General features: G+C 33.0%; 4 protein-coding genes across 7 annotated transcripts; 2 read left to right on the plus strand and 2 right to left on the minus strand.

Annotated features, from left to right (window-relative positions):
• Nucleotides 1–27: 27 nt before the first annotated feature.
• Nucleotides 28–1,238, plus strand: LOC112638224 (glutathione synthetase-like). The gene is made up of 4 exons (XM_025409470.1): nucleotides 28–252; nucleotides 477–584; nucleotides 715–1,004; nucleotides 1,087–1,238. The coding sequence occupies exons 1-4, from the start codon at nucleotides 28–30 to the stop codon at nucleotides 1,211–1,213; spliced, it is 750 nt and encodes a 249-aa protein (XP_025265255.1). The 3' UTR covers nucleotides 1,214–1,238.
• A 1,795-nt stretch (nucleotides 1,239–3,033) lies between these two features.
• Nucleotides 3,034–13,795, minus strand: LOC105252331 (integrin alpha-4-like). Of its 4 annotated transcripts, XM_025409482.1 has the most exons (11): nucleotides 13,614–13,795; nucleotides 13,103–13,534; nucleotides 10,318–10,705; nucleotides 8,659–8,957; nucleotides 7,368–7,830; nucleotides 6,141–6,289; nucleotides 5,642–6,073; nucleotides 5,413–5,576; nucleotides 3,682–4,199; nucleotides 3,322–3,614; nucleotides 3,034–3,224 (listed from the first exon to the last, which is right to left on the minus strand). In XM_025409482.1, exons 2-11 carry the CDS (start codon nucleotides 13,496–13,498, stop codon nucleotides 3,165–3,167), a joined length of 3,162 nt encoding a protein of 1,053 aa, XP_025265267.1. In that variant the 5' UTR covers nucleotides 13,499–13,534; nucleotides 13,614–13,795; the 3' UTR covers nucleotides 3,034–3,164. The 4 variants fall into 4 exon arrangements, with proteins under 4 accessions (XP_025265267.1, XP_025265266.1, XP_025265269.1 ...); XM_025409481.1 differs by having other exon boundaries at nucleotides 13,103–13,727; XM_025409484.1 differs by lacking the exon at nucleotides 13,614–13,795 and having other exon boundaries at nucleotides 12,990–13,147.
• Nucleotides 13,796–13,884: 89 nt separating this feature from the next.
• LOC105252323 (DDB1- and CUL4-associated factor 5) lies at nucleotides 13,885–21,627 on the minus strand. The gene is made up of 7 exons (XM_011259654.3): nucleotides 20,954–21,627; nucleotides 19,633–19,813; nucleotides 19,276–19,545; nucleotides 18,947–19,167; nucleotides 18,136–18,353; nucleotides 17,782–18,049; nucleotides 13,885–16,260 (listed from the first exon to the last, which is right to left on the minus strand). The coding sequence occupies exons 1-7, from the start codon at nucleotides 21,321–21,323 to the stop codon at nucleotides 15,272–15,274; spliced, it is 2,517 nt and encodes an 838-aa protein (XP_011257956.2). The 5' UTR covers nucleotides 21,324–21,627; the 3' UTR covers nucleotides 13,885–15,271.
• Nucleotides 21,628–21,773: 146 nt separating this feature from the next.
• On the plus strand, nucleotides 21,774–24,132 carry LOC105252351 (cancer-related nucleoside-triphosphatase homolog). Its single transcript, XM_011259685.3, has 4 exons — nucleotides 21,774–22,052; nucleotides 23,402–23,573; nucleotides 23,647–23,752; nucleotides 23,841–24,132. Exons 1-4 carry the CDS (start codon nucleotides 21,998–22,000, stop codon nucleotides 24,090–24,092), a joined length of 585 nt encoding a protein of 194 aa, XP_011257987.2. The 5' UTR covers nucleotides 21,774–21,997; the 3' UTR covers nucleotides 24,093–24,132.
• The last annotated feature ends 924 nt before the right edge of the window (nucleotides 24,133–25,056 follow it).

Here is a 25,056-nt window from a genome sequence, read left to right on the forward strand (position 1 = left end):
AAAAAAAAAGGAAATATTTTCAAAGTAATGACAATCAAATTCAAATATAAATATATATATTTAAAATACTGCAAACTTGAGTTATTGAATTATTTTAGTGCAAATATGATAGTGGCTGTAGTTTATTATCGATCCGGTTACGAACTCGAAGCTTATCCTACAGAAAAGGAATGGGATATTAGATTGCTAATTGAACGTTCTCGAGCAATAAAATGTCCATCAGTGCAATATCACTTGGCAGGCACTAAAAAAGTATGTATTTTATTTTATTATTTGCATAAGAAAGAGCATATATGTAAAACTTCTTATTTACATAATTATATCAAATGATATATATCAAAGAATATTAAGTTATATTAAGTATTAAATGTATACCTGAACAACAAGAATTAATTTTTATATTTATTAAGCTGAAATAAGAGTTTTAAGTAATACTTATTAAACCAAAATGTTTAAAAATCAAATTTCATTTTTAGGTACAACAATCTTTGGCTCAGTCTAGTGTATTGAAAAAATTTCTAAAGGATGAAACATCTGTTGCAAGAGTGCAAGAAATATTTACTGGATTATACACATTAGACTTTGTAAGTAATCTGTTATTAATCAGAGCATTTAATTGTTTAATGTTTAGATGGAAGACACAATTTTTAAAACATTTTCTCATTTAAATATCCCCTTGAATGATACATCTAAGTATATTTGTTTCAATAACAGAATGAGGATGGAGAGAAAGCAATAGAAATGGGTATAAGTAAGCCAAACAAATTTGTTCTCAAACCACAAAGGGAAGGAGGAGGAAATAATATATATAACGAAAACATAAAAACGTGGTTGAGTTCGATGAGGGACTCTCAGGAGAGGACAGCATGGATTCTTATGGATCGTATTTATCCCCCTTTACAGAAAAACTATCTGATACGTGCTGTTGAAGACCCATCATTAGAGGATAACTTTGATTTATTGGAAGTTATAACAGAACTTGGTGTATATGGAGTGATAATTGGGTAAGTGTAAGCCAGATATCTCGTATTTAAAATAATTATTTGCTGTTAAATAATATTAATAGATGTAAATAATATTTTTTAGGGATAGCAATAATATAATAGTAAATAAACAAGTTGGACATATTTTAAGGACCAAAGCGTCGAGTGAAGACGAAGGTGGCATAGTGGCAGGTGTTGGTGCTCTTGATAGTCCCTATCTAATTAGTTGAAGCAAAATTATTTTTTAAAATAATATATATAATATATATAATAATATTAATAATGTATAATAATAATAATAATAATAATAATAATAATATATAATTATATAACATACTATAGAGTACAAATGCTATGCAATATTATCTGTGAATAAATGATATGCCATTAATTACCTTTGTCATAATTATTCTCATTATTCATTGTATAATATACAGTAAACATAGATACAGATATACATAGATACAAATATAGAATATATAGGACCTTTCACTTTCCAGATGATTAACTCTAAACTCTACCTAGATTTTATATATACATATTTTCTTACTCCAACACATTTAATAGCACTGAACGGATTAAAATTGTGCTTCCCATACAGTTAGATTCATTTATTTTTTTGAAATAGAATTTTTTTATTTCACGAGATTTGCTTCTTTAATTCACAGATTCTTATTTTCATCAATAAAATGTATATATGTATGTACTGCATAAAATACACAAGTTAATACATGGATCTTGTATAAATCAATTTCATGTGAATGATTAAATAGCATTTTAAGCTTCTAGAAATTATTTTTAAAGATTTAAGAATAATGGTTATTGTACATTTCAGATAAGAATCAAGATAAAAGTCAAATAAGTTTTTTTACAAATCTTTCATGAAACAGCTTTGCTCGACAGTTATATGAAATAATACAAGAGAATTAATATTTTTTAAAAATTTTATTATAAAACAATATAATTAAATTTAAATTATAATTTTTTTTATATGAAATAATAAGCGCATTATTTTATAAAATCTTAAAAATATATATATGTATATATACATGTATAACATGAGCTTTATGTGTGTATTTGAATTTTATAAATTATTTTACATCACATAATTATATAACAATTTTGAATGAAATTATTATATTATATAACAATTGTAACGATTTTGAATTATATAACAATTTTGTTATTTATTATTTATATAAAAAATATACATACACATCACGCGCGAGAAATTAAAATATATTAAGAATATATATTAAAATATATTAAGAATAATAAAATATAATAAAATATATTAAAATATATAATAATAATAAAATATATATATATATATATATATATATATATATATATAATATATTTTATTATATATTTTAATATATTTTATTATTTATTTTATAATATTATTTTATATTAATATTATTAAATATATATATTATATAAATATATTTATATAATATTTATATAATATATATTATATAAATATATTTATATAATATATACAGGGTGGCTCATTTTAATCCATCCAGTCGAATATTTCGAAAACTAAGCCGGGAGAGAAAAATGTTTCAGACAAAAGTTGTTTGGTTTCGAGGGGGCCATAAGATGATACCATTGGTTTGACCTTGAAGAGTCATTGTTAATTGCAATTGTTAATTGCAAATTCCATATTTTTTTAAAAAACAACTGTATCTTTTCTTTACACCAATTGATTCCTCTCATTATTTTGTACATAAAAATATTAAGGTAAGATAATTGAAAAATGAATATTTTATTATATATTTTATAGTTTATAGTTATGTAAAATTAAGAAATTATTTCAAGTCTCATAACTCGAAAAGTATTCGATGAAGAAATACTTATTTATAGTGTTTTGGAAAGCTCTCGAGATAAGCTACACGAATATGTAATAAAAAATAGGGAGTTCCATTTAAGAAATTGAAAGTGACCTTTACGTCACCTTCAAATGACTCTTCAAGGTCAAACCAATGGTACCATCTTATGGCCTCCCTCGAAACCAAACAACTTTTGTCTGAAACATTTTTCTCTCCCGGGCTTGGTTTTCGAGATATTCGACTGGATGTATTAAAATGGGACACCCTATATATATATATAATATATAATAAAATATATTAAAATATATTAAAATATATTAAGAATATATTAATTATATGTATTCTCTCAGTCATGATCAAGAACTTCCGTCGAAGATGTCGTCTCCAGGACCACGTTATACTTTTTCTAAAATGCAAATTATTACTTCAATATAGTATTGGATACCGGTCCCCTAGAATTACAACGAGAATTTTTATTTACATTCCGAAAATGCTAAACATACGTCAGTCTCGGCTTTCAGCGCTTCGAGTTCCATCTTCTTCCTTCTGTTAAAGAAGCCAATCTTTATTAGACCCAGAATCAACAATATCAGCAATGCAATCCCTAGGATCACTGAAAGCGCTATTATCCACACGGCTATTCGCTGAGCAACCGGCGAGCCTAAGAACGTCGTGGCAACCAGAACGGTATCCGGTTTATGTCCTTCTCTTTGGGTGATATTGAGATGAGGTCCGGTTATCGTAACGCTACCTTCAGTTACGTAAAATACGATATCTTTGTTCTTCATCAGGTCAGCTGCAAGCAGATAGCATTCAAAGAATATGAGCTCTCCTTCATTTATCAGCCACGTGATTATATTTACCGGGAAAATTCGACAGTTGGAGATCTAGCGTTATCAAGAACTTCGCAACGGACAAGGAACTTAGAAAAGGTCCCAATCTGCAGTCAATCTTCGCGCATTCAACCGCGTCATTTGTGCAATTGATGTAAAGCGTTCTATTCTCAGATGGTAGATTCATCGGGGTGTCTTCCTCAATACTGAACCTCGCGTACGTTTTATTTTCAGGACTCAGCAGGATCACGTTATCCGCCATTTGTTTAGACGCGATGGAGAGCCCATCATCCGTTTCGTTCGAGTCGCTGCAGTAAAATTGATACGCATCCATTCTGCCAGTAGTGTCGTTAATACTGACGATTGCTACATCTGCAGCATCATGGGATTGTCGAATATGGGTCGGAATTTTCACGGTCAACACCGCCTCCTCGATAGGACTTGCGCCGAATTTTTGGACCTCGTAGAAGTGTTGGAATCTGACGCTATTTAGTCTCATCCCGTTTTCCTCGTTGCGTAAATACGAGTACAGGTTCTCCTGTGCCTTCCTGTGATAAAAATATGTTTCATAAATTATTGTATTTATATACAGGATGTTAGAAAAGTCTGGAAACGGTCAAATATCTCCGAAAATAGTGGTCCTGTGGGAAAATGTTTCAGACAAAAGTTGTAAGATTTTAAGTGACGCAGCACACAGTAATATTACTATGACCTTGAAGAGTGTTGTTAAGGTCACGTAAAGGTCATCTTAAATTTCTTAAATGGAACCCCCTATTTTTAATTATATATTCTTGTAACTTACCTCGAGAGCTTTTCAAAACACTATAATAAAGTATTTTTTCATTGAGTACTTTCCGAGTTGTCAGACTTGAAATCATTTCTTAATTTTACATAAACCATAAAATATCTAGAAAAATATTCATTTTTTGATGATCTTACCTTTTAATGATTTTACCTTAATACTTTTATGTACAAAATAATGGGAGGAATCAATTGGTGTAAAGAAAACACAGTTATTTTTAAGAAAAAATATGTAATTGTTAATTGTAAATTACATATTTTTTCTTCAATCATCAAAAAATGAATATTTTACAAGATATTTTACGGTTTATGTAAAATTAAGAAATGATTTGAAGCCTCACAATTCGGAAAGTACTTTAATGAAAACTAACTTAATTATAATGTTTTGGAAAGCTCTCGAGATAAGCTATAAGAATATGTAATAAAAATAGGGAGTTCTGTTTAAGAAATTGAAGGTGATCTTGACGTGACCTTAACAACACTCTTCAAAGTCATAGTAATATTACTGTGTAATGCGTCACTTAAAACCCTACAACTTTTGTCTGAAACATTTCCCCACAGGATCACTATTTTTGGAAATATTTGATCGTTTCCAAACTTTTTTAACATCCTGTATATTTTATTAAATAATATATTTATTATATTATAAATTTTATAAAATTTTATAAAATTCTTATTATTTTCATATAAATTATTATTATATTATTATTACAAATTATTATTATATTTATTATTATATTATTTATTATATTATATTAATTATTATGTATATTATTATTATATTAATTATGTATATTTATTATTATATTAATTATTATTTATATTATATATTATTATATTAATTATTATATTATTTAGTATAATTATTATAATACTATTATTATAAATTATTATTATAAATGTGTAAGGTTTAAGGTCTTTTCACGCAAAATCTTGCAATTTCCATGGACAGGTACCAACCCGGCGATGGCTATATCAACGTCCACGTCGAAGTACACAGTGATGGCATGACTATTGTCATCCCAATTCGCCTCGTCGCTCTGAGTGCTTATATTTGCCCACAATTCCACTTGTCCAACGTCGTATCTTATCGCACTCGTGTCCAGCTGCAGCGTCAGTGTTTTCTAAAAAATAAATACACCATTATATCCGCCTTTTGTTCATCGAACGAGCCGACGCATCGTCATACATTCGTTCTCAGGGGATTGCCGATGTCGCAGGTCACCTCCAGGACGTCGCCAGGGTTTTCCGTGCACTCGGGCGGGACGCTCGCCAATGGCAGGGTCTCGGTGAAGACGCGTACCCTCGTCTGGTACGCTGGTTCCCCGTGATTGTAAGCGTCGACGCGCAGGGTGATTGTCGGCGCGGAACCGATGGTGTACCTGTCGCCCCGAGTCGAGTCGATCGACAACGCGACCCGGAGATCGGAGACGCATACGTTGTCCTCGCCGCAGTCCACCGCGAACGGGAGCTTCACCAGATCTTCCATCTTCGAGCGATGCTTGTTTATCACGACGCAGGCTACGCAAGACGAGGAGCTTCCGTTTCTGGCGTCGAGGTCGTCCTCCAGCTGCATGGACACCGATATTTCGAGCGGGTCTATGATGTTTCCGATGTTCTCCTGAAATAGACGGGAGCGTGAGCCCTTTGATAGAATGAAAACAATGATTAATATCGACGTGACGCACCGTGAGATGTATCTCGAGTGAATTATGCGCGACCGTAGACTTAGATAGGGTGTAAGGCAGCTTGTAGGTCTGCGAGCCGTCGTTACTTCTTTGCGCGCGATACGTAGCTCTGCCGTGCAATTGATCAACCTTCAGAATCGCGATAGATCCTGGAACGACAGCAGTTCCAAGTTGAAATGTTACACTTAAAATGTTGAAAATAATCAAGTAGCAACAAAGTTCATATGTAAATAATACATACAGGGTGTCGGATAAGTTTTGACGAGTTAAAAGTAAAAGAGTCCTGAAGAGAAAAGCCTTCTTTCATTATTAATTAATTTCTCATTAATTACTGCAAAGATCACAAAACGGCAAAAGACTTTTCTATTCAGTTTAACCCGCACTCTTTGGGTGTGTAGAAAATTATCGGACACCCTATATAATAAAATAAATAAAAAAAACAATATATGTAATAATAAATAATATATGTAATAATAACAAATATGTAATAATATATGTAATAATAAATAATATATGTAATAATAAATAATATATGTAATAATAAATAATATATGTAATAAAAACAATATATGTAATAATAAATAATAATAAAAATAAGTATAAAATAATAAAATAATAATAAATATAATAAATAAATAAATAATGAATAATAAAAATAAGTAATAATAATAGAAATAAATAAATGATAAATATAACAAATAAATGGGGTGTCGGATAATTTTTGACGAGTTAAAAGTAGAAGAGTCCTGAAGAGAAAAGCTTTCTTTCATTATTAATTAATTTCTCATTAATTACCGCAAAGATCACAAAACGACAGAAGACTTTTTTGTTCAGTTTAACCCGCACTCTTTGGGTGTGTAGAAAATTATCGGATACCCTATATAATAAAATAAATAAAAAAACAATGTAATAATAAATAATAATAAAAATAAGTATAAAATAATAAAATAATAATAAATATAATAAAATAAATAAAAAATAATATAATAATAAATAATAAAAAAATAAGTATAAAATAATAAAATAATAATAAATATAATAAAATAAATAAAAAATAATATAATAATAAAAATAAATATAAAATAATAAAAATAAATAAATAAATAATGAATAATAAAAATAAGTAATAATAATAGAAATAAATAAATGATAAATAAATAAATTATAAACATAACAAATAAATATATAATGTGTATAAAAAGTGTGACGTATAAAATATAAAATTACGCAGATACTGAGGTACGTATGCGCCCTCGTAGGACATCCAGATGTCGATGAGGAAGGACGTTGAGTTCCGCAGCAACCTGACCTGCGGATACGTCAACGTCACGTTCACAGTCACGACCGGCGCAGATCTCAGCAGGACCACCTCACCGGATAGATAAGCGCCCACGGCGACGTCGGAATAGTTGTCCCGGTCGACGTCTCGGGGTTCCGAGATGGAGATACCGAATCCTCGCATCGTCGGTGAGAATCGCGTGCCGATCAGTCTCTGGCTGTACCTGCGGGAGACGCCGTCCCTGTTCCCGTTGAACACGTACACCGCGCCGCCGCTCTCGTCCTCGTAGGGCGCACCCACGGCGATGTCCCCGTAGCCATCGTAGTCGATGTCGCCCAGACACGCCACGGCCGACCCGAATCTACCGCCGACAACCTCGCCCTCGATCGTCTGCAGCTCTTCGAAATTGTTCTAAGTTTTCCATGTAAGAAGATATATCATTTTTCAATGATTTTTTGAATTTTTCTTATTGTATAAAAACGTGGTTTCGCATCTATCGAGAAATTATTTGAAATAGAAAAATAAATAGATTAATATATATTTATTTATTATTTATTTTTTTATTTCAAGAAAATTACGGAAAATTTCTAGGAACATCTTAATATTTAATATTAAAATTTATAAAATATCACTTTAATTTTTTTCTTAATCTTTCCTTAATAATTTCTTTATCTCTTTTTTTATTGAATGATCTCGAGTCTTAATAATTTGAAGATTCATTAATAATTTTTGATTTTTAAGAAGTTAAGATTATTTGGAACTATTCCTTTTTTATTCAAACATAATTATTTTTATTAATTATTATAAATAATTTTACAGGATTATTTCCTTGTATTTTTATTGCTTTCAGGCACTTAAGATTTTACTTATATTTGTCATTAACTATTAATATTAATTAATAATTAAAGATTTTATATACATAAATATCAATATATTAAAGAATTTAAATAAATTATTTAAATTAAATTAATAAAGATTTTAACTTATTAAATATTAAGAATTTTCATAAATATTAAATAATAAGAATTTTTATAAGTTTATTATTTCTCGTTAAAAATAAAAAGGATTTTAAAAACATCAAGCTCAGAAATTCGACACGTTCTTATTGTTACATTAATTTTAATTGCTTGTTATTCAAGATTTTTTACCCGAGAGATTCAACAATATTATAGAAAGATTAAATCTTGAACTTTGATTCCCAATAGATATCCATGCTACCGTGTATTTATAAATTAGTACATTTCGTTGCCCCGTAAAGATGTAGACGAGGCCTTCGTCCATGTCCTTGGACCATTGTGGCGCGCCGACGATTAATTCGTGTCGGCGATCGTTATTAACGTCGCAAGACGTTAACGCGGCGCCAAAAAACTCGCCGTATCGCTGACCGTGTATCACCATTTTGATAAACATGCGCTGATTAGTTTTCGGGGGAAAGGCAAATACGAGAATCTTCCCGTACATGTTGGCGCTTTTCGGCGCGCTGCTGGCGTACCACGTGTCTTGCTCGTTGAAGTAAGTCCCAGCTGTTACAGCGTATCCTGAAACACACCGTGTACATATGTTACAGGATTTTGTAAATTCTTCTAGAGTTTGGTCTCTAAAATGACATCTCTTTGTAAATAAACAGTCGAAATTTCGATTAAAATCAAGAGCTGTCAATTTTTTTCCTCATATATTTATCACACTTTAATCCTTTATTAAGTAACATTTACAGGGTGTGCCATTTTAATCTCCCACCCCAAATAACTTATTAGCTAATAGCTTGAAATCATTTCTTAATTTTACATAAACCATAAAATATCTTGTAAAATATTCATTTTTCGATTATCTTACCCTAATTTTATATATAAAATAATGAGAGAAATCAATTGGTGTAAAGAAAACATACTGTTGTTTTTAAGAAAAAATATGTAATTTGCAATTAACAATTCCATATTTTTTCTTAAAAACAACTGTATGTTTTCTTTACACCAATTGATTCCTCTCATTATTTTGTACATAAAAGTATTAAGGTAAGATAATTGAAAAATGAATATTTTACAAGATATTTTATGGTTTATGTAAAATTAAGAAATGATTTCAAGCCTCATAACTCGAAAAGTACTTGATGAAAAAATGTTTATTTATAATGTTTTGGAAAGCTCTCGAGATAAGCTACAAGAATATGCAAAAATAAATAGGGTATTCCATTTAAGAAATTCAAAATGACCTTCACGTAACCTTCATGTGACTCTTCAAGGTCAAACTAATGACATCACCTTATGTCCCCCTTGAAACCATACAACTTTTGTCTGAAACATCTTTTTCTAAAATTAAAAATAAGAAAGTTATTTGGGGGACATTAAAATGGGACACCCTGTATAGCTGTTATTTGGTGTTTGCTGGGAAAAAAGGCTGAGTCTTCAGTTTTTTTAATAAAATATTCTCTTTACAATAAGAATAAAGATTAATGTTTATAGCTTTTTATATATTAAAAATTTCAACGATTTAAAAAATGTTTTAGAAAAAGAAACAGAGAGATAGTATTTGAAATATATTTCTTTTCGGAAAATGCACATGTAAAGAAAATTAAATTTGATATATTAAAAGAAAAAGATATTTATAAACTTAAAATTAATTATTAGTTTAAAATAAATTTCAAATGATACACGCGCTTCTAAATTTTTATTAAATTAATAAAATAAGTAATAAACTTTATCATTAATTACCAAAATAAATTAAAATAAAATAAAATAAATTAATTAATAAAATATAATAAATTAATAAATTAAAATAAAATAAAATAAATATTAAATAAATTAATAAAATAACAAATTCTTGATCAGCAAAACTGATTTGGTCATTGCTAGCTTGAAAAGAGAGAAGGAAAAAATGATGATAAAAGAAATACATTTTTACCGAAATAATTGTAACTGTGAACCTGTTGCTCTCTAGCGAGCGAGGGAATTATCGTACGCGAGAATGACCCGTCTAACGAGGTAGTAATTAATATCGCATCGCCTTTCCAATTGTACACGCCTGGGGCACCGAACGTGACCCTCGCATCGTCTCCCAGGGAGTTCACGTGCAAGGAAAAGCCAATCTGGCCCATCCCGTAGTTGTAGATGCCTATGTTGTTTTTCGACGTAGTCTGACCTTCAGGATTCGAGAGTGGTAGTAATAACTCCTCCGCTTCTCTCTCGAATACATCAGCATCGGTGATTCGTGTCGTATAACAAATACCGTTCATGAGCCAGTTGGGTCTGTTGCCGTTCACGATATTGTTTATCCATCGCGGTCCACAAACCTTCGACGAAAATTAAAAATAAAATTAAAAATCAAAAATTTAAAAAAATCAAACGAAAAAATTAAAAATGAAATTTATTAAATTATAGAAAAGAAAGAGAGAGAAAAACAAAAATAAGAAGCTATTGTTATCTTTTTTATAATTTTCAATTTTTAAAGAGATTAAAAGTCTTATAATTTTTCCTGGATATTCGATTTTTTTATATTAAACATTTAACAATTAATTAATATTCTTCTATTAATATTTTATTAACAATTAATTAATATTCTTTAGTGAAGAGTTCTTCTTGTTATTTATATTTTTAAATTTTATTTATATTTTATTTAAATTTTATTTATATTTTTAAATTTTGGAAACTTGATTCAGAGAGGTCATCAAAATAATCATACGTTTCAGTGATAATTACACGTAGTTTTAAAATTATCGCATATTTTTCTTCGTTCATAGATTGTATTCTGACGAAGTTGAAATCGATCATCTTTACAAAAAGATAAGTGAACAGTTGTCATTTTTATTTTTAAATTTGATAAGAAATTTTGAATTTTTAAGTATTATCTTGTAATCGAATGTTCGATATTAAATATTTACATAACACTAATTAATAAATATTCCATCAAAAACTGCTTAGCACGATAATAAAATATTCTTATTATTTATTTAAATCTCGACGATTTAATTAATCGCACACGAGACATTAATTATTCAATATTTAATTCAAATATTCTTAAACGATCAAGTATCTGTGCACAGAATTTTATTTAAAAAAATTCAATTCTCAAGAAAATTTGCAACGTGATAGCCTTGAAATATTCGTAGCTACAGATATTGAAAGAAATATTGATTATTAATATATTATTATTATATTGAAAAAAAATTGCAAGTCAAAATTAAAATATTCGTCATTGTTTAATATTTTTCAACGTATAATATTGACATAACAGATGATCTGAAACATGATCCTATTTTGTAATACATGTATTGTAAAAAGAAATCTGAAGAAAATTTTGAATTTTTAAATATTATCTTGTAATCGAATGTTTGATGTTAAATATTTACATAACATTAATTAATAAATATTCCATCAAAAATTGCTTAGCACGATAATAAAATATTCTTATTATTTATTTAAATCTCGATGACTTAATTAATCGCACACGACAGATTAATTGTTCAATATTTAATTCAAATTTAAAAAAATCCAATTCTCAAGAAAATTTGCAACGCGATAGCCTTGAAATATTCGTAGCTACTAATATTGAAAGAAATATTGATTATTAATATTGAAAAATTTGATTATTAATATTGAAATATTAATATTGAAAAAAAAAAATTGTCAAATATTTTAATTTTGACAAAAAGTCAAAATTAAAATATACGTCATTATTTAATATTTTTCAACGCATAATATTGATAATTAATATTGAAAAATTTGATTATTAATATTGAAATATTAGTATTGAAAAAAAATTGTCAAATATTTTAATTTTGACAAAAAGTCAAAATTAAAATATATACGCCATTGTTTAATATTTTTCAATGCATAATATTAACATAACAGATGATCTGAAACATGATCCTGTTTTTTAATACATGTATTGTAAAGAAAAATCTGAAGAAAATTTTGAATTTTTAAGTATCTTGTAATCGAATGTTCAATGTTAAATATTTACATAACATTAATTAATAAATATTCCATCAAAAACTGCTTAGCACGATAATAAAATATTCTTATTATTTATTTAAATTTCGATGATTTAATTAATCGCACACGAGAGATAAATTGTTCAATATTTAATTCAAATATTCTTAAACGATCAAGTATCTGTGCACAGAATTTTATTTAAAAAAATTCAATTCTCAGGAAAATGTGCAATGCGATAGCCTTGAAATATTCGTAGCTACTGATATTGAAAGAAATATTGATTATTAATATTGAAAAATTTGATTATTAATATTGAAATATTAATATTGAAAAAAAATTGCAAAGTCAAAATTAAAATATACGTCATTATTTAATATTTTTAACGCATAATATTGATAATTAATATTGAAAAATTATTAATATTGAAATATTAATATTGAAAAAAAAAATTGTCAAATATTTTAATTTTGACAAAAAGTCAAAATTAAAATATACGATCAAGTATCTGTGCACAGAATTTTATTTAAAAAAATATACGCCATTGTTTAATATTTTTCAACGCATAATATTAACATAATCGATGATCTGAAACATGATCCTGTTTTTTAATACATGTATTGTAAAGAAAAATCTGAAATATACCAATGACCGAGGGAAGAAGGAGGGTGTCTTATTCTTCCTTGCGCTTTCCTGGCTCTCGCTCGCCAGTTTTGAATAAATTTCTTCTATTATTATTGCGAAAAGATGAGAAATACCACAACTCTCGGCTCGGTCCTGTTTTCTACGACGACAGTCGCGCCGATCCAAGCGTTGTCTTTCAGCTGATGGACCAGTCTCTCTCGAGGACGCGGACCGTTCCCGGTCTTATCGATCGCCCACTCCTCACACACGCCGTTCATCGAGCACTTGAAGACTATTCCTGGCTCGGTCACCAGCGGCAACCCGCTGGAGTTGGCTCGGGGGGCTCCAACGAGCAGCAAGGACTCTCTTGGGCTGGTGTAAAGAGCCACCGAAAATCCAAAGTAGCTGCGACGCCCACCTGACACACGTGCAGGATCATCATACACCTTGGCATTGAGCACGTCGATGTTGTATGCCATCGGCCTGCGTTGCACGATCGTCAAAACGAGGATGAAACTGGCGCGTAGCATTTTTTCTAGGAAGGTCTTCAGGTCTCACAAGGTGATCTGCAAGAAAACTGCCAAGTGACTGATTTGTTTCGTCGCCGGATGTGGTGCTTGAATACCGCAGTATGACATCACTTACGTTAGTCAACGTTTATTCGTGTAAAACGCTCGTGGAAAACGCAAGGGACCTTCGTTCTTGAACGCAGAATAATTACAGAGTAATATAATAAATCGTTGACGCAGACGCCGCTGTTTCTTTTTCTCTTCTCGTTTATTCGTCATCAGTTAATAAAGATGTATATAAATGCGCATGATTAAATAATGTAATATACAGTTATAATAATTCCTCTTTTTTCTTTTTCCTTCAAATCTCTCAACGCATAGGAAAAAAATGTATATCAATTTATTACTTTTTTTTTTAATTACTTTCCATCGCACAAACCATGTCAACAGTACAATATATCATCAGCCAAGTCATCGCAAGATGCTCTTAAAGCTAATGCGGATGTGTGTGTGTGTGTGTGTGTGTTAATTCGCATCTATAGTTCTGCCTTGATTACATGCAATTTATTACGTCGCCAGATCCGCGAAAAATGTTTCACGCAATAATCGGCGACCGGTTTCTAGATACTTGGATCAAGTCGCGATGGCATTACGCGAGAGGAGAGATACGGGGAGCGGTATCAAACGGTGTAATTTCGTTTGCCTACCAGTGACTTGATTCGTGAACACGTCGGAACGCATCATCGCAAATAATCGATAGTATTTAAGACGTATTGTTAATGAAAATTTGGAGGGGAAAATACAGTATTTCCTCGTCTCATGCCATCTGACATCGAATAGAGTAGGATAGTTTAGAATTTACAGGGTGTCTGAAAACTTTTTGCAGACCCGAAGTGTGAAGGTAGATTGGCTCGAATTAAGAAGGAAAGTCCTCTATCGTTTTGCGATATTCGCAATAATTAATGAGAAATTAATTAAAGTGCGCGGCGCCGTCTTTACAGTGAGACCGCCTTCGCCGCCGCTTCTAGCCACGCGCATTGGCCGATCTTCTTTAATTAATTTCTCGTTAATTATTCCGAATATCGCAAAACGGTAGAGGACTTTTCTTCTTAATTCGAGCCGATTTACCTTCACACTTCGGGACTGCGAAAAGTTTTTAGATATTCCGTATAAAATTGTTTATCTTGCGAAAATTCTCCGGCGTCTCTCGAGGACAAAATCATCTAGGAATGAGAGAATACCAGAGGGCGATTATCAGTTCCCAAGCTAAAAATAACACAGGCCCCGCGAGGTTCAATTACAAGAAGCAGAGTAGGCACGTTAGGTTTTCGAGGTAATTTCTAAGTGAACAGCTCAAATATCGCTATTTCGGCCAATTTCACGAATTTATTACGGGGAAAACAAATCGTATTCTTATCCTATTCTGCTTTTCCTAACTTCACGAAAGCTCCAATTTACGCAGGCCTGCGTAATCGGCCACTTTAGGACAATCGTGTAAAGCGCAAAACTTGATTCATCATCGTAAAAATGTTGCGAAGCCAAACGTCTCCTCCGATCATGAGACGAGGAATTATCGTGCATTCACGACGCGGATGGGATTAAAAGATACGGACGATAGAGGGGATTCGGAATCAAATCAAAAAAAAAAAAAAAAGGGAATTGATCGCGTATTCGCGTGCGATCAACTTAGTGTTATAAAAATATACTTCAAGGAATCACAGATTATATTATGTACAAATGGAGAAAGAGGAGGGGGGAGAGGGGGAGGGAAGGAGGAGCGAAAACGAGAGCGGTTTAATCGGAAGAATCGCTCGTGGTCGTGGCTACCGTTTGGGGCTGGTGGGACCGATTACGGTAGCTTCTCCTCGTCAGTTCCTCCACCTTCTTTCGGAAACACTCTAGAGTTTTCAGTTTTTGCTCGTGATCGGAACCCGTATCGTCCGCACCCTCATCGTTTTCCTCAGTGGTACGCGTTTGCTCGCTGTTCTTGCCCCCCGTGGTCGAAACGCCTGATTTAATGCCGCTGTCGGGGGTGCAAGGAACTTGAGGCGATTTGTGATTCGGCGTCGACGGCCCGTCCTTCCCGGCGCTACCGTTCACCCGATTGGGATGATTCTTGGAGCCGGAAGCGGTCCTCTCCGTCTCCGACTCGTCGTCGAGCTTCTGCCGTTTGCATTGGGTCTTACCGGAACAGTTCTCATGACGAGAGCTGTTCTTGCACTTGCGATGCTTGCGCCTTTGCGCCTTCGTGGACGCGTCCGAGTCGGTCTTCGAGTGTTTTCGCTTCGTTCCGAGAGCGTTATTGTCCTCGGAACTGCTGCTGTTGCTGTTGCTGCTGTTGTTGTTGCTGCTGTTGCTGCTGCTGCTGCTGTAATTGGAGCGTTTGTCATCTTTCTCAATCGCGTTGGCGACGTATCGCGATCTTCGGGAGATGACGCCGGAACTGGTGCTAGGTTGAGCGGCGTCGACCGGTCGCTCGTCGTCACTATCCGAATCACTATTGACCTTTAACACAGTACACTTTCTCCTGGCGGATATTCTTCTTCTGTCGGTGAATAATTTCGAGTGTTTTCTCTTGACGCCCTTTGATTTCGATTTCGACTTGGACCTACGTCTCGCGTGAACATTGTCCCCCTCGCTACCGGAATCCGAGGCAGACGGCCGCTCCAACGCGGCCATTCGCATGAGTTTCTCCCTGCGATTTGCGATAAGCCGAGTTATGCGATTCGGCGATTCTTCGAACGGCCGTTCGGGAGCTACACCACCTTCTGATGCTGTAGTATCTAGGATGAAAAATAATAAAATGTAATAACTGAAGGAAAATTATATATAAACAATGTCGAATGAAATATACAATGCCATAGATGGAACTTTTGTTGAGCGACAAGCTATAAAACAAGAGTGGGAAACGAAGAGTACACTGAGAAAAATATCTGGTTGCATTAATTAGAATTCTGGTAGATTCAACTAGTATGTCTGTTTAATCAGATGAATCTGATTAATTTCTTCCTGCTAAATTTACCAAATTTTCTGGTTAATGATACTAAACTCGCCAGCACCAAGTCGTCTAAAATTTTTGCCATCTAATTCTTGTAGGAATTACCAGATGAATCTGATTAATTTCTTCCTGTTAAATTTATCAAATATTCTGGTTAATGATACTAAACTCACCAGCACCAAGTCGTCTAAAATTTTTCCCACCTAATCTCAAAAGTCTGTTTAATATTCTGAACTCCAACAAGATTATTGGATAAATTCAATCCAGATTATTGAATAAATTATTTTAAGTTCAGTTTGTTAGAAATTAAACTGCACTGAGAAAAAAAACTGATTGCATTAATTAGAATTCTCGTAGATTCAAGCAGTATGTCTGTTGGAAAATGGACGAACCAGAATTCTTGTAGGAATTACCAGATGAATCTGATTAATTTCTTCCTGTTAAATTTACCAAATTTTCTGATTAATGATACTAAACTCACCAACACCAAGTCGTCTAAAATTTGTTCTATCTAATCTCAAAAATCTGTATAATATTCTGAATTCCAACAAGATTATTGGATAAATTCAATGCAGATTATTGAATAAATTATTTTAAATTCAATTTGTTAGAAATTAAACTGATAAACAGTGATGCAAGAAGAGGATGCAGCTCAAACACAATCAGAGAGCTAGCATCCTCTTTCTGGAACTATTGCTCATAAGAAAAAAAAAGATACTTTGGATTTAATGTTAATACTAGTTCTTTATATACATTTCATGGCAAATATTTAATACGAGTAAAGTTAAGAGTGGCTCGCCGGCTAGCGGCAAGCAAAGAAATTAATGCAACAAGAAATTTTATAGATTCAATCAGAAAATACTAACCAAATCCTTAGTAAAGTCTATTAAATGTTCTAGTTATAAAAAATCGAGTCTTATCATGATAACTAGAAATTCTTGTTTGATTTAACCAAAATGCCTTCAAGTCTTGTTGGTACAATCAAACAATTTTTCTCAGTGTAATAACCGAAAGAAAATCATATAAACAATGTCGAATGAAGTATACGATGCCATAGGTCGAACTTTTGTTGAACGTCAAGCTATAAAACAAGCGTGTGAAACGAGGAGTAATCGATAGAAAATATTAAAATGTACGATTATTGAAACAGAACAAAATAGAATCATGTGTGAAGTTTGAGAATTTTTAAATATTCTTTTTAGCAAACACAACGCTTGGTCCATTTCCCATCATCGCTCGCGACACATGGCTATATTTTCGCGTGCGATCTTTTCGAGATTAAGAAACTCTGTTATGCTCTCTGTACCCTCGAAATCCGTCGCGCTGTACGGCTCGCCTGTTGCCGGGTTGATCTCGGAGTCGCTGGGGGTGTGCGGCGTTGGCATGTCCTCAGAGCTCCACCCTTCAATTTCTCGCTGTACAAGGGAATCGAAGAAGGCCATCATTCGCGGGTCCTCCTTAGTCGATTGGTGGCTATAATCGTGCGTCATGAACTGTCCGCTGCGTAAAACTAGCCCTATATATTCATCGTGCGTGAACACTCGGCGTTGTCTCTCGCGCTTGCCAGCGTCTCTCTGGAAAAACACGATGATCAACGATCACGAAAAAAATCCTAAGAATAAGTCAACTATAAAGGATTATCGGATAAACGATTGGCAACCTTTAAACCTCCCAAACATCCGGTTCCAAGCGGGAAGGGGCTCCAGATCTTGATGATCTTCTCGACGCCGGACGACGCGAAGATGCAGCTCGCTTGATTGTAGCGGACCTGATTGACGATCGATCTATGACCACGCAATACCATGTGGGCGGATTCTACCCACGGTTTGCCGTCCATAGGGGGGATTTTCCACATGTACAAGTTAAAATCGTCCGAGCCTATCAATCAATTCGACGCATCATTAATTGTGAGCATTTTCTTATGATAAGTAACTATAAAAAATAATTTAGATTTTATAGGAAAAAACATTAAGAGTATTATTATATTAATATAAATATAAATAAATATAAATAAAATAAAATTTAATAAAATAAAATAAAATAAAATTTCTATAAAATTTAGATTTTATAGAATAAAAAAATATTAAGAGTATTATTATATTTATATTAATATAAATATAAATAAAATAAAATTTAATAAAATAAAATTTCTATAAAATTTAGATTTCATAGAATAAAAAAACATTAGGGGTATTATTATATTAATATAAATATAAATATAAATAAATATAAATAAAATAAAATTTAATAAAATAAAATAAAATTTCTATAAAATTTAGATTTTACAGAATAAAAAAAACATTAAGAATATTATTATATTAATATAAATATAAATTAAAATGAGAAAATTAATATAATAATAATTAAAAATAGATTAGAGTTAAATATAAAAGTAAAAACTCTAAATCATTTTATAAACATCTAACAAACTATAAATACAGGCTAACGTTTCTCGTGTTAAATATACCTACCTGATAGAACGTACTCGTCGTTCTCACCAGCGAAACAACACGATTTCATGGTACAACTATTATAATACCCTGGATGATCGAATTCGCACAAATACGTGGGAGAATCGACCGCGTAAAGAACTGGTGGTAGTCTTCTTCGTAAAGCCAGCAATCGGTTGCCAACCGAATTAAACCTGACGTTCATACAGCTCTGCTGCGGACTTCCATAGGACAATACAGGCCTGTAAAATGGAAGAAACGTGAATAGCGAGCTCGAAGTCGCAAGCTACATCATTCTGACATTTTTAGCGATGTTCAAACTTTATCTGTACAAATCTTCATTCACTTACTCCAAAGGTTTTCGTACATCCCACATACTGACACCTTCCTTAGCATTGGCAGTAGCGAGCATTCTGGAATCCACAGGATTAAACATGACAGAGTGAAAGGCGCTTTTGTACTGCGCCAAACAGAGAGTCTCCGTGGTGCTATTGCTACGTATATCGTAAATCAAGACTCTCCCGTCGTCGCAGGCGCTAGCAAAGACGTCATCATTGTGCGGATGAATGGATAGTCCGTAGACTGGTTTCTCGTGTAGGAAGTAACTGAGTGGGTCGCTCCTACAATAATCAAAGAGACATTTGTTAATCGCAAAGTGGCAAATATTGGCTTGATATTTTCTCTTCTGTTCAGAAAAGCTGCTTTACGTTTGCAAATTATGAACTATGACTTGATCGTCGTTCCCCGCAGAAAATATCTTGGTCTTGCTGCTGTCGTAACCGAGGCAAAATATATTGCTGGCGTGTTGGGCCTTCATTACAACGGGCTTGCCCATACCCTGTATCGCCTGCTCCACTCTCCATAATAGAACTCTTCTGTCATCGCCCCCTGTGACAACAAGACACACATGATTCACCTTTATTATCAATGATTCATCTTTATCATATATGACTTATCTCTGTCGAAATTTATTTTTAATATCTTCCTAATGGTATATCTCTCTTTTACTGAACTTTAGACCAAAGTATTATTTCTCAAAGACATTAACATTTCCGTTGAACTTCCAGCTTGAAGTCAACGGGCACTGTGTCATGAGGGAAAAAAAGGGAGAAGAAAAATACAGTCGACATCGCAAGATCGTTGGCGATTTTAATTCAATCTCTCCCAACTTTGCTCCACAAGATCAGAAGAGACTTGATTAAAATCGTCAAGGAATTTAAAAAAAAATAGCCTCTCTAAAACACACTATAACTATAAACACTATCACGAGGGGAAAAAAGGGGAAGAAAAATACAATCGACATCGCGAGATCGTTGGCAATTTTAATTCAATCTCTCCCGATCTTGCTCCACAAGATCAGAAGAGACTTGATTAAAATCGTCAAGGAATTTAAAAAAAATAGCCTCTATAAATCATACTATAAACACTGTCACGAGGGGAAAAAAGGAAGAATAAAAATACAATCGACATCGCGAGATCGTTGGCGATTTTAATTCAATCTCTTCCGATCTTGCTCCACAAGATCAGAAGAGACTTGATTAAAATCGTCAAGAAATTTTAAAAAAATAGCCTCTATAAACCACACTATAACTATAAACACTGTCACGAGGGGAAAAAAGGGGGAAGAAAAATACAATCGATATCGCGAGATCGTTGGCGATTTTAATTCAATCTCTTCCGACCTTGCTCCACAAGATCAGAAGAGACTTGATTAAAATCGTCAAGGAATTTTAAAAAAATGGCCTCTATAAATCACACTATAACTATAAACACTGTCACGAGGGGAAAAAAGGGGAAAGAAAAATACAATCGATATCGCGAGATCGTTGGCGATTTTAATTCAATCTCTCCCGACCTTGCTCCACAAGATCAGAAGAGACTTAATTAAAATCGTCAAGGAATTAAAAAAAAATAACCTCTCTAAGAACCATCCATCAAACTTATATAGGGGACTCGATCTGAACCCTAGGGGGAATTATGCGCAATAACGGAAAAAAAGAAAAAAAAAGAAGAATATCGAAGCCTAACCGGACACGAGGAGGTCGCCCTGGTTCGAGAACTCGATCGCGTTGACGCATCCGTAATGCGAGAGCAGGTCCTTCCTGTAGAGGTTCTCGGAATTCTCGAATCTGGCGTTGACGAGACGCCTGCAGTAGTCGTGCCTGTCGTCGATCTGTCGCGCGACCACGTACGACAGGGCGCTGCACTCGGACGGATTCGCCTCCTCGGCCTCGGTGCCGCCTCCCCCCGCCGTCCCGCCCCCCCCGCACGACTGCCGCAGACGTCGGCGACGTCGCCTGAGGCTGGCGGCGCGATACCGCACGCGACTCTCCTCGTCCATCTCGGCGGCCGTCCGCGGCCGGTCGTCCCTCCTGGACGACGTGGTGGTCGTCGGCATCGTTGGGAGAATCCTAACCGTGCGCCTTTTACTATCCTTCGCGGGGGCGAGACACGAGCGCCGCGCTTCCTCCTCTCTCTCTCTCTCTCTCTCTTTCTCAAGAGCGCTGTTTACTCGGAGCGAGTGTCGTCCACCGGTCGCGACAGGGCTCCTCTTCTTCCTTTCTCACGAAAATTGTCGGGCGAGCGCCGCCAGCAGCCTCCAGCAGCTGCACGCCAGGGGCACGGGCCGATACGCGAACGCCACGACGCACGTATACAAAATACCACGACGGAGACACGAACTCGACGGTGCTACTCGAGCCACGACACCGTCGTGGTGTCACTACTACCACTACACTACCGTCCTAAATCCAATCCGATCGGCGAACCGACAGGCCCCGTCCTGTCGCTGCTCGTCCAGCCCGATCAGCTGATCGGCCCGCCCCGCCCCTCGCCCCGTTCCGCCCCGCACGCCACCAACCCGCGCGCGCGGTCGGTCGCGTTCGGCTAATCGGCGCGCTGTGACTCAGACGGCGCGTGCGATCGCATCCTCGTGGCGGTGCGTATCGGGTCTAAGGTCTCGCGCAAACGTGGACGTGTCGTCGTTGCCTCGATAACAGTTTTATTATTCGGAGAAATTACTCGTGCGTACTTCCGTACTTCCGCTCGCGCACACGACGTAAACACGCGGGCATGGAGACTGGTGGCGCCCCGCGGACGATGCGCGTACTACTTACGGGCCCGCCAGGTGAGCTTCGAAGGGAGACTGGATTTTCTTAATTGAAGTCATACGTGAGAGAGAGAAACATTTGAGAAAAATGGTTTTTCTCCTCAAAAAATGAAATATTTTTAATCGTATGTTATATATATATATATATATATATATATATATATTCAGATTTATTATTAATATTAATATAGGAGTACTCAATTTTTCCGATTTAGATTTTACTATAAAATCCTATGAAAAAGATATATATAATAGTAAGATAATATATAAGATATAAAACTCTTTAAAAAAATAAAACTCTATAAAAAGATAATAAAATAACATTATAAAATTCTTGTAAAAAAGTAATAAAACTCTATTAATAATAAAATAATAGATTAGAAATAGATATAAAATTCTTATAAAAAAATAAAACTATAAGATTATAAAACTCTATTAAAATTGTAAAACTCTTTTAAAAAGATAATAATAAAATAATATACAAGATCTAAAACTCTTTTAAAAAAATAATAAAACCCTATAGAAGATTATAAATCTCTATTAAAAAGATAATAATAAAATAATACATTATAAAATTCTTGTAAAAAAATTATAAAACTCTACAAGATTATAAAATTCTATTAATAATAAAATAATATAGATACAAAATTCTTATAAAAAAATAAAAACTCTATAAGATTATAAAACTCTATTAAGATTGTAAAACTCTATCAAAAACATAATAATAAAATAATATACAAGATATAAAACTCTTTTAAAAAAATAATAAAACTAAAATATTATAAAACTCTACTAAAAAGATAATAATAAAATAATATAGATATAAAATTTTTGTAAAAAAATAATAAAACTCTATAAGACTAGAAAATTCTACAAGATTATAAAACTCTATCAGAAACATAATAATAAAATAATATAAAAGATATAATACTCTTTTAAAAAAATAATAAAGCTCCTCTAGAATATTATAAAACTCTATTAAAAAGATAATAAAAATAATACAATAAATTTACTGCTTCGTATCCTATATGATTGTCTTTCCTCTCGCACAAGAAAGCTAAATAAATAAATATTTTTTATGCGGACAGAAGCACCTTAATATAACGCATCTAAGACTTTAAATATTGTATAAATCATAATATAAATAATTTAATTAAATAAATAAATCATAATATAAATAATTTAATTAAATAAATAAATTTTCTCATCAGATTTATGTATATATATGTATATATAAATCATTCCAATGATAAAATTTATTTATTAAATTATTTATATATATTTATACAAATTATTATATATATATATATATATATATATATATATATATATTTATTTATAATTATTTATATTATATATATATATAGGTATAGGTAAAACTACGGTGTGCAAAAGGATCTTATCTATCCTGGAGAAGAAGAGCAAAAGTTTTGATGGGTTTTACACGGAGGAGGTACGAGATCACAGCGGCTCCAGGATTGGTTTTGACATCGTGCGAGTACGAGATCCCGAAACAAGATTGTCCTTGGCACGACTAAAGTAGGTGTCTTCTCACTCGATACACGTATGATACACATGCAACTGAAAATATTGTTATTGCTTTCACACGTAGGAATTTAATAGACGCTCGACAGGCTTCTAGACATCAGGTAGGAAATTACCACGTTTTCCTGGATAACTTCGAGAAGGTGGCGCTTCCAGTATTGGACTCAGATACTGTAAGAGTAACATTTCTCTTAAAGTTAATTGGTAATCACCTCCTCAAAATTCGACGACATAAAATTATGCATTCCTTTTTCTCCACAGGATATATTATTCATTGATGAGATTGGCAAGATGGAGTTATTCAGCAAAGACTTCAAGGGGAAAGTAACGGAGATATTGTTGGGGTCCTCCAAGAGAGCTTTCGTGATTGGAACTATTCCGCAGATGCACAAAGTACCGCGAGAGCACGTGACGCTGTTTGAGAAGTTACACGCAGATGAGAGAATCAAGATTCTGAACGTGTCTCACGGAAATCGAAACCGCTTACCGGAAGAAATTACTCATCTTTTATAAACACACCTCGATTAATGCACTCGTAATTTATTGTGTCGTCATCTCATATATGTAAATGCATAAAGTAAAATATCGATTTTTATATATGTACATTATAAACATCATTTATTATTAACAGAAAACAAAATGTTAGATCAAAGAAATCCATCCAATCACGATAGATTTGTAAAAAATTGTCACAAATAACGTGACAAGTTGTGCGATTGGATGGATTATTGTACTACATAATTATGCTATCTTGCATATGCATTTATATATTTTCATAATAATTATTATATTTAAATTCCACCATTGGTCATTAAAGAATCGATTAAAAGTATCGCGATATAAGAGTCTGTGTGTTTCATATAAACAACAGATTATAAGTTAAAATGTATATAGAGTATCCCAAAAGTCCCGGTCGAATATTTCATAAACTATGCACTTTAGAAAGAAATGTTTCAGACAAAAGTTGTATGGCTTGAAGGGGGCCATCAGATAGTGGCAATGATTTGACATGGGAGAGTCATTTGAAGGTCACATGAAGATCATCGTCAATTTCTTAAATGGAACCCCCTATTTTTTATTACATATTCGTGTAGCTTATCTCGAGAGCTTTCCAAAACACTATAATAAAGTATTTCTTCATTGAGTACTTTTCGAGTTATGAGGCTTGAAATCATTTCTTAATTTTGCATAAACCATAAAATATTTTGTAAAATATTTATTTTTCGATTATCTTATCTACCTTATTTATCTTAATAATTTTATGTACAAAATAATGAGAGGAATCAATTAGTGTAAAGAAAAAACATAGTTGTTTTTAAGAAAAAAATATGTAATTTGCAATTAACAATTACATATTTTTTTTAAAACAACTATGTGTTTTCTTTACACCAATTGATTCCTCTCATTATTTTATACATAAAAGCATTAAGATAAGATAATCGAAAAATGAATATTTTACTAGATATTTTATGGTTTA

The sequence above is a fragment of the Camponotus floridanus genome, unplaced genomic scaffold (genome assembly GCF_003227725.1).
Source record: "Camponotus floridanus strain SB8 unplaced genomic scaffold, Cflo_v7.5 scaffold268, whole genome shotgun sequence".
Taxonomy (NCBI): domain Eukaryota; kingdom Metazoa; phylum Arthropoda; class Insecta; order Hymenoptera; family Formicidae; genus Camponotus; species Camponotus floridanus.

Excerpts from the sequence above, each read along its gene's own strand:
- LOC112638224 (XM_025409470.1), top strand. The coding sequence starts at position 28 with ATGACAATCAAATTCAAATATAAATATATATATTTAAAATACTGCAAA. Across the intron at positions 253-476 it reads ACTTGGCAGGCACTAAAAAA|GTACAACAATCTTTGGCTCA; the intron begins GTATGTATTTTA and ends TTTCATTTTTAG. Across the intron at positions 585-714 it reads GATTATACACATTAGACTTT|AATGAGGATGGAGAGAAAGC; the intron begins GTAAGTAATCTG and ends TTTCAATAACAG.
- LOC105252331 (XM_025409482.1), bottom strand. The coding sequence starts at position 13,498 with ATGCTACGCGCCAGTTTCATCCTCGTTTTGACGATCGTGCAACGCAGG. Across the intron at positions 4,200-5,412 it reads GTTGATATAGCCATCGCCGG|GAAGGCACAGGAGAACCTGT; the intron begins GTTGGTACCTGT and ends TTTTTATCACAG. Across the intron at positions 3,615-3,681 it reads CCAACTGTCGAATTTTCCCG|CTGACCTGATGAAGAACAAA; the intron begins GTAAATATAATC and ends ATCTGCTTGCAG.
- LOC105252323 (XM_011259654.3), bottom strand. The coding sequence starts at position 21,323 with ATGCCGACGACCACCACGTCGTCCAGGAGGGACGACCGGCCGCGGACG. Across the intron at positions 19,168-19,275 it reads GATGTACGAAAACCTTTGGA|GCCTGTATTGTCCTATGGAA; the intron begins GTAAGTGAATGA and ends TCCATTTTACAG. Across the intron at positions 16,261-17,781 it reads CAGCGCGACGGATTTCGAGG|ATACTACAGCATCAGAAGGT; the intron begins GTACAGAGAGCA and ends TTTTCATCCTAG.
- LOC105252351 (XM_011259685.3), top strand. The coding sequence starts at position 21,998 with ATGGAGACTGGTGGCGCCCCGCGGACGATGCGCGTACTACTTACGGGC. Across the intron at positions 23,574-23,646 it reads TTGTCCTTGGCACGACTAAA|GAATTTAATAGACGCTCGAC; the intron begins GTAGGTGTCTTC and ends TTTCACACGTAG. Across the intron at positions 23,753-23,840 it reads CAGTATTGGACTCAGATACT|GATATATTATTCATTGATGA; the intron begins GTAAGAGTAACA and ends TTTTCTCCACAG.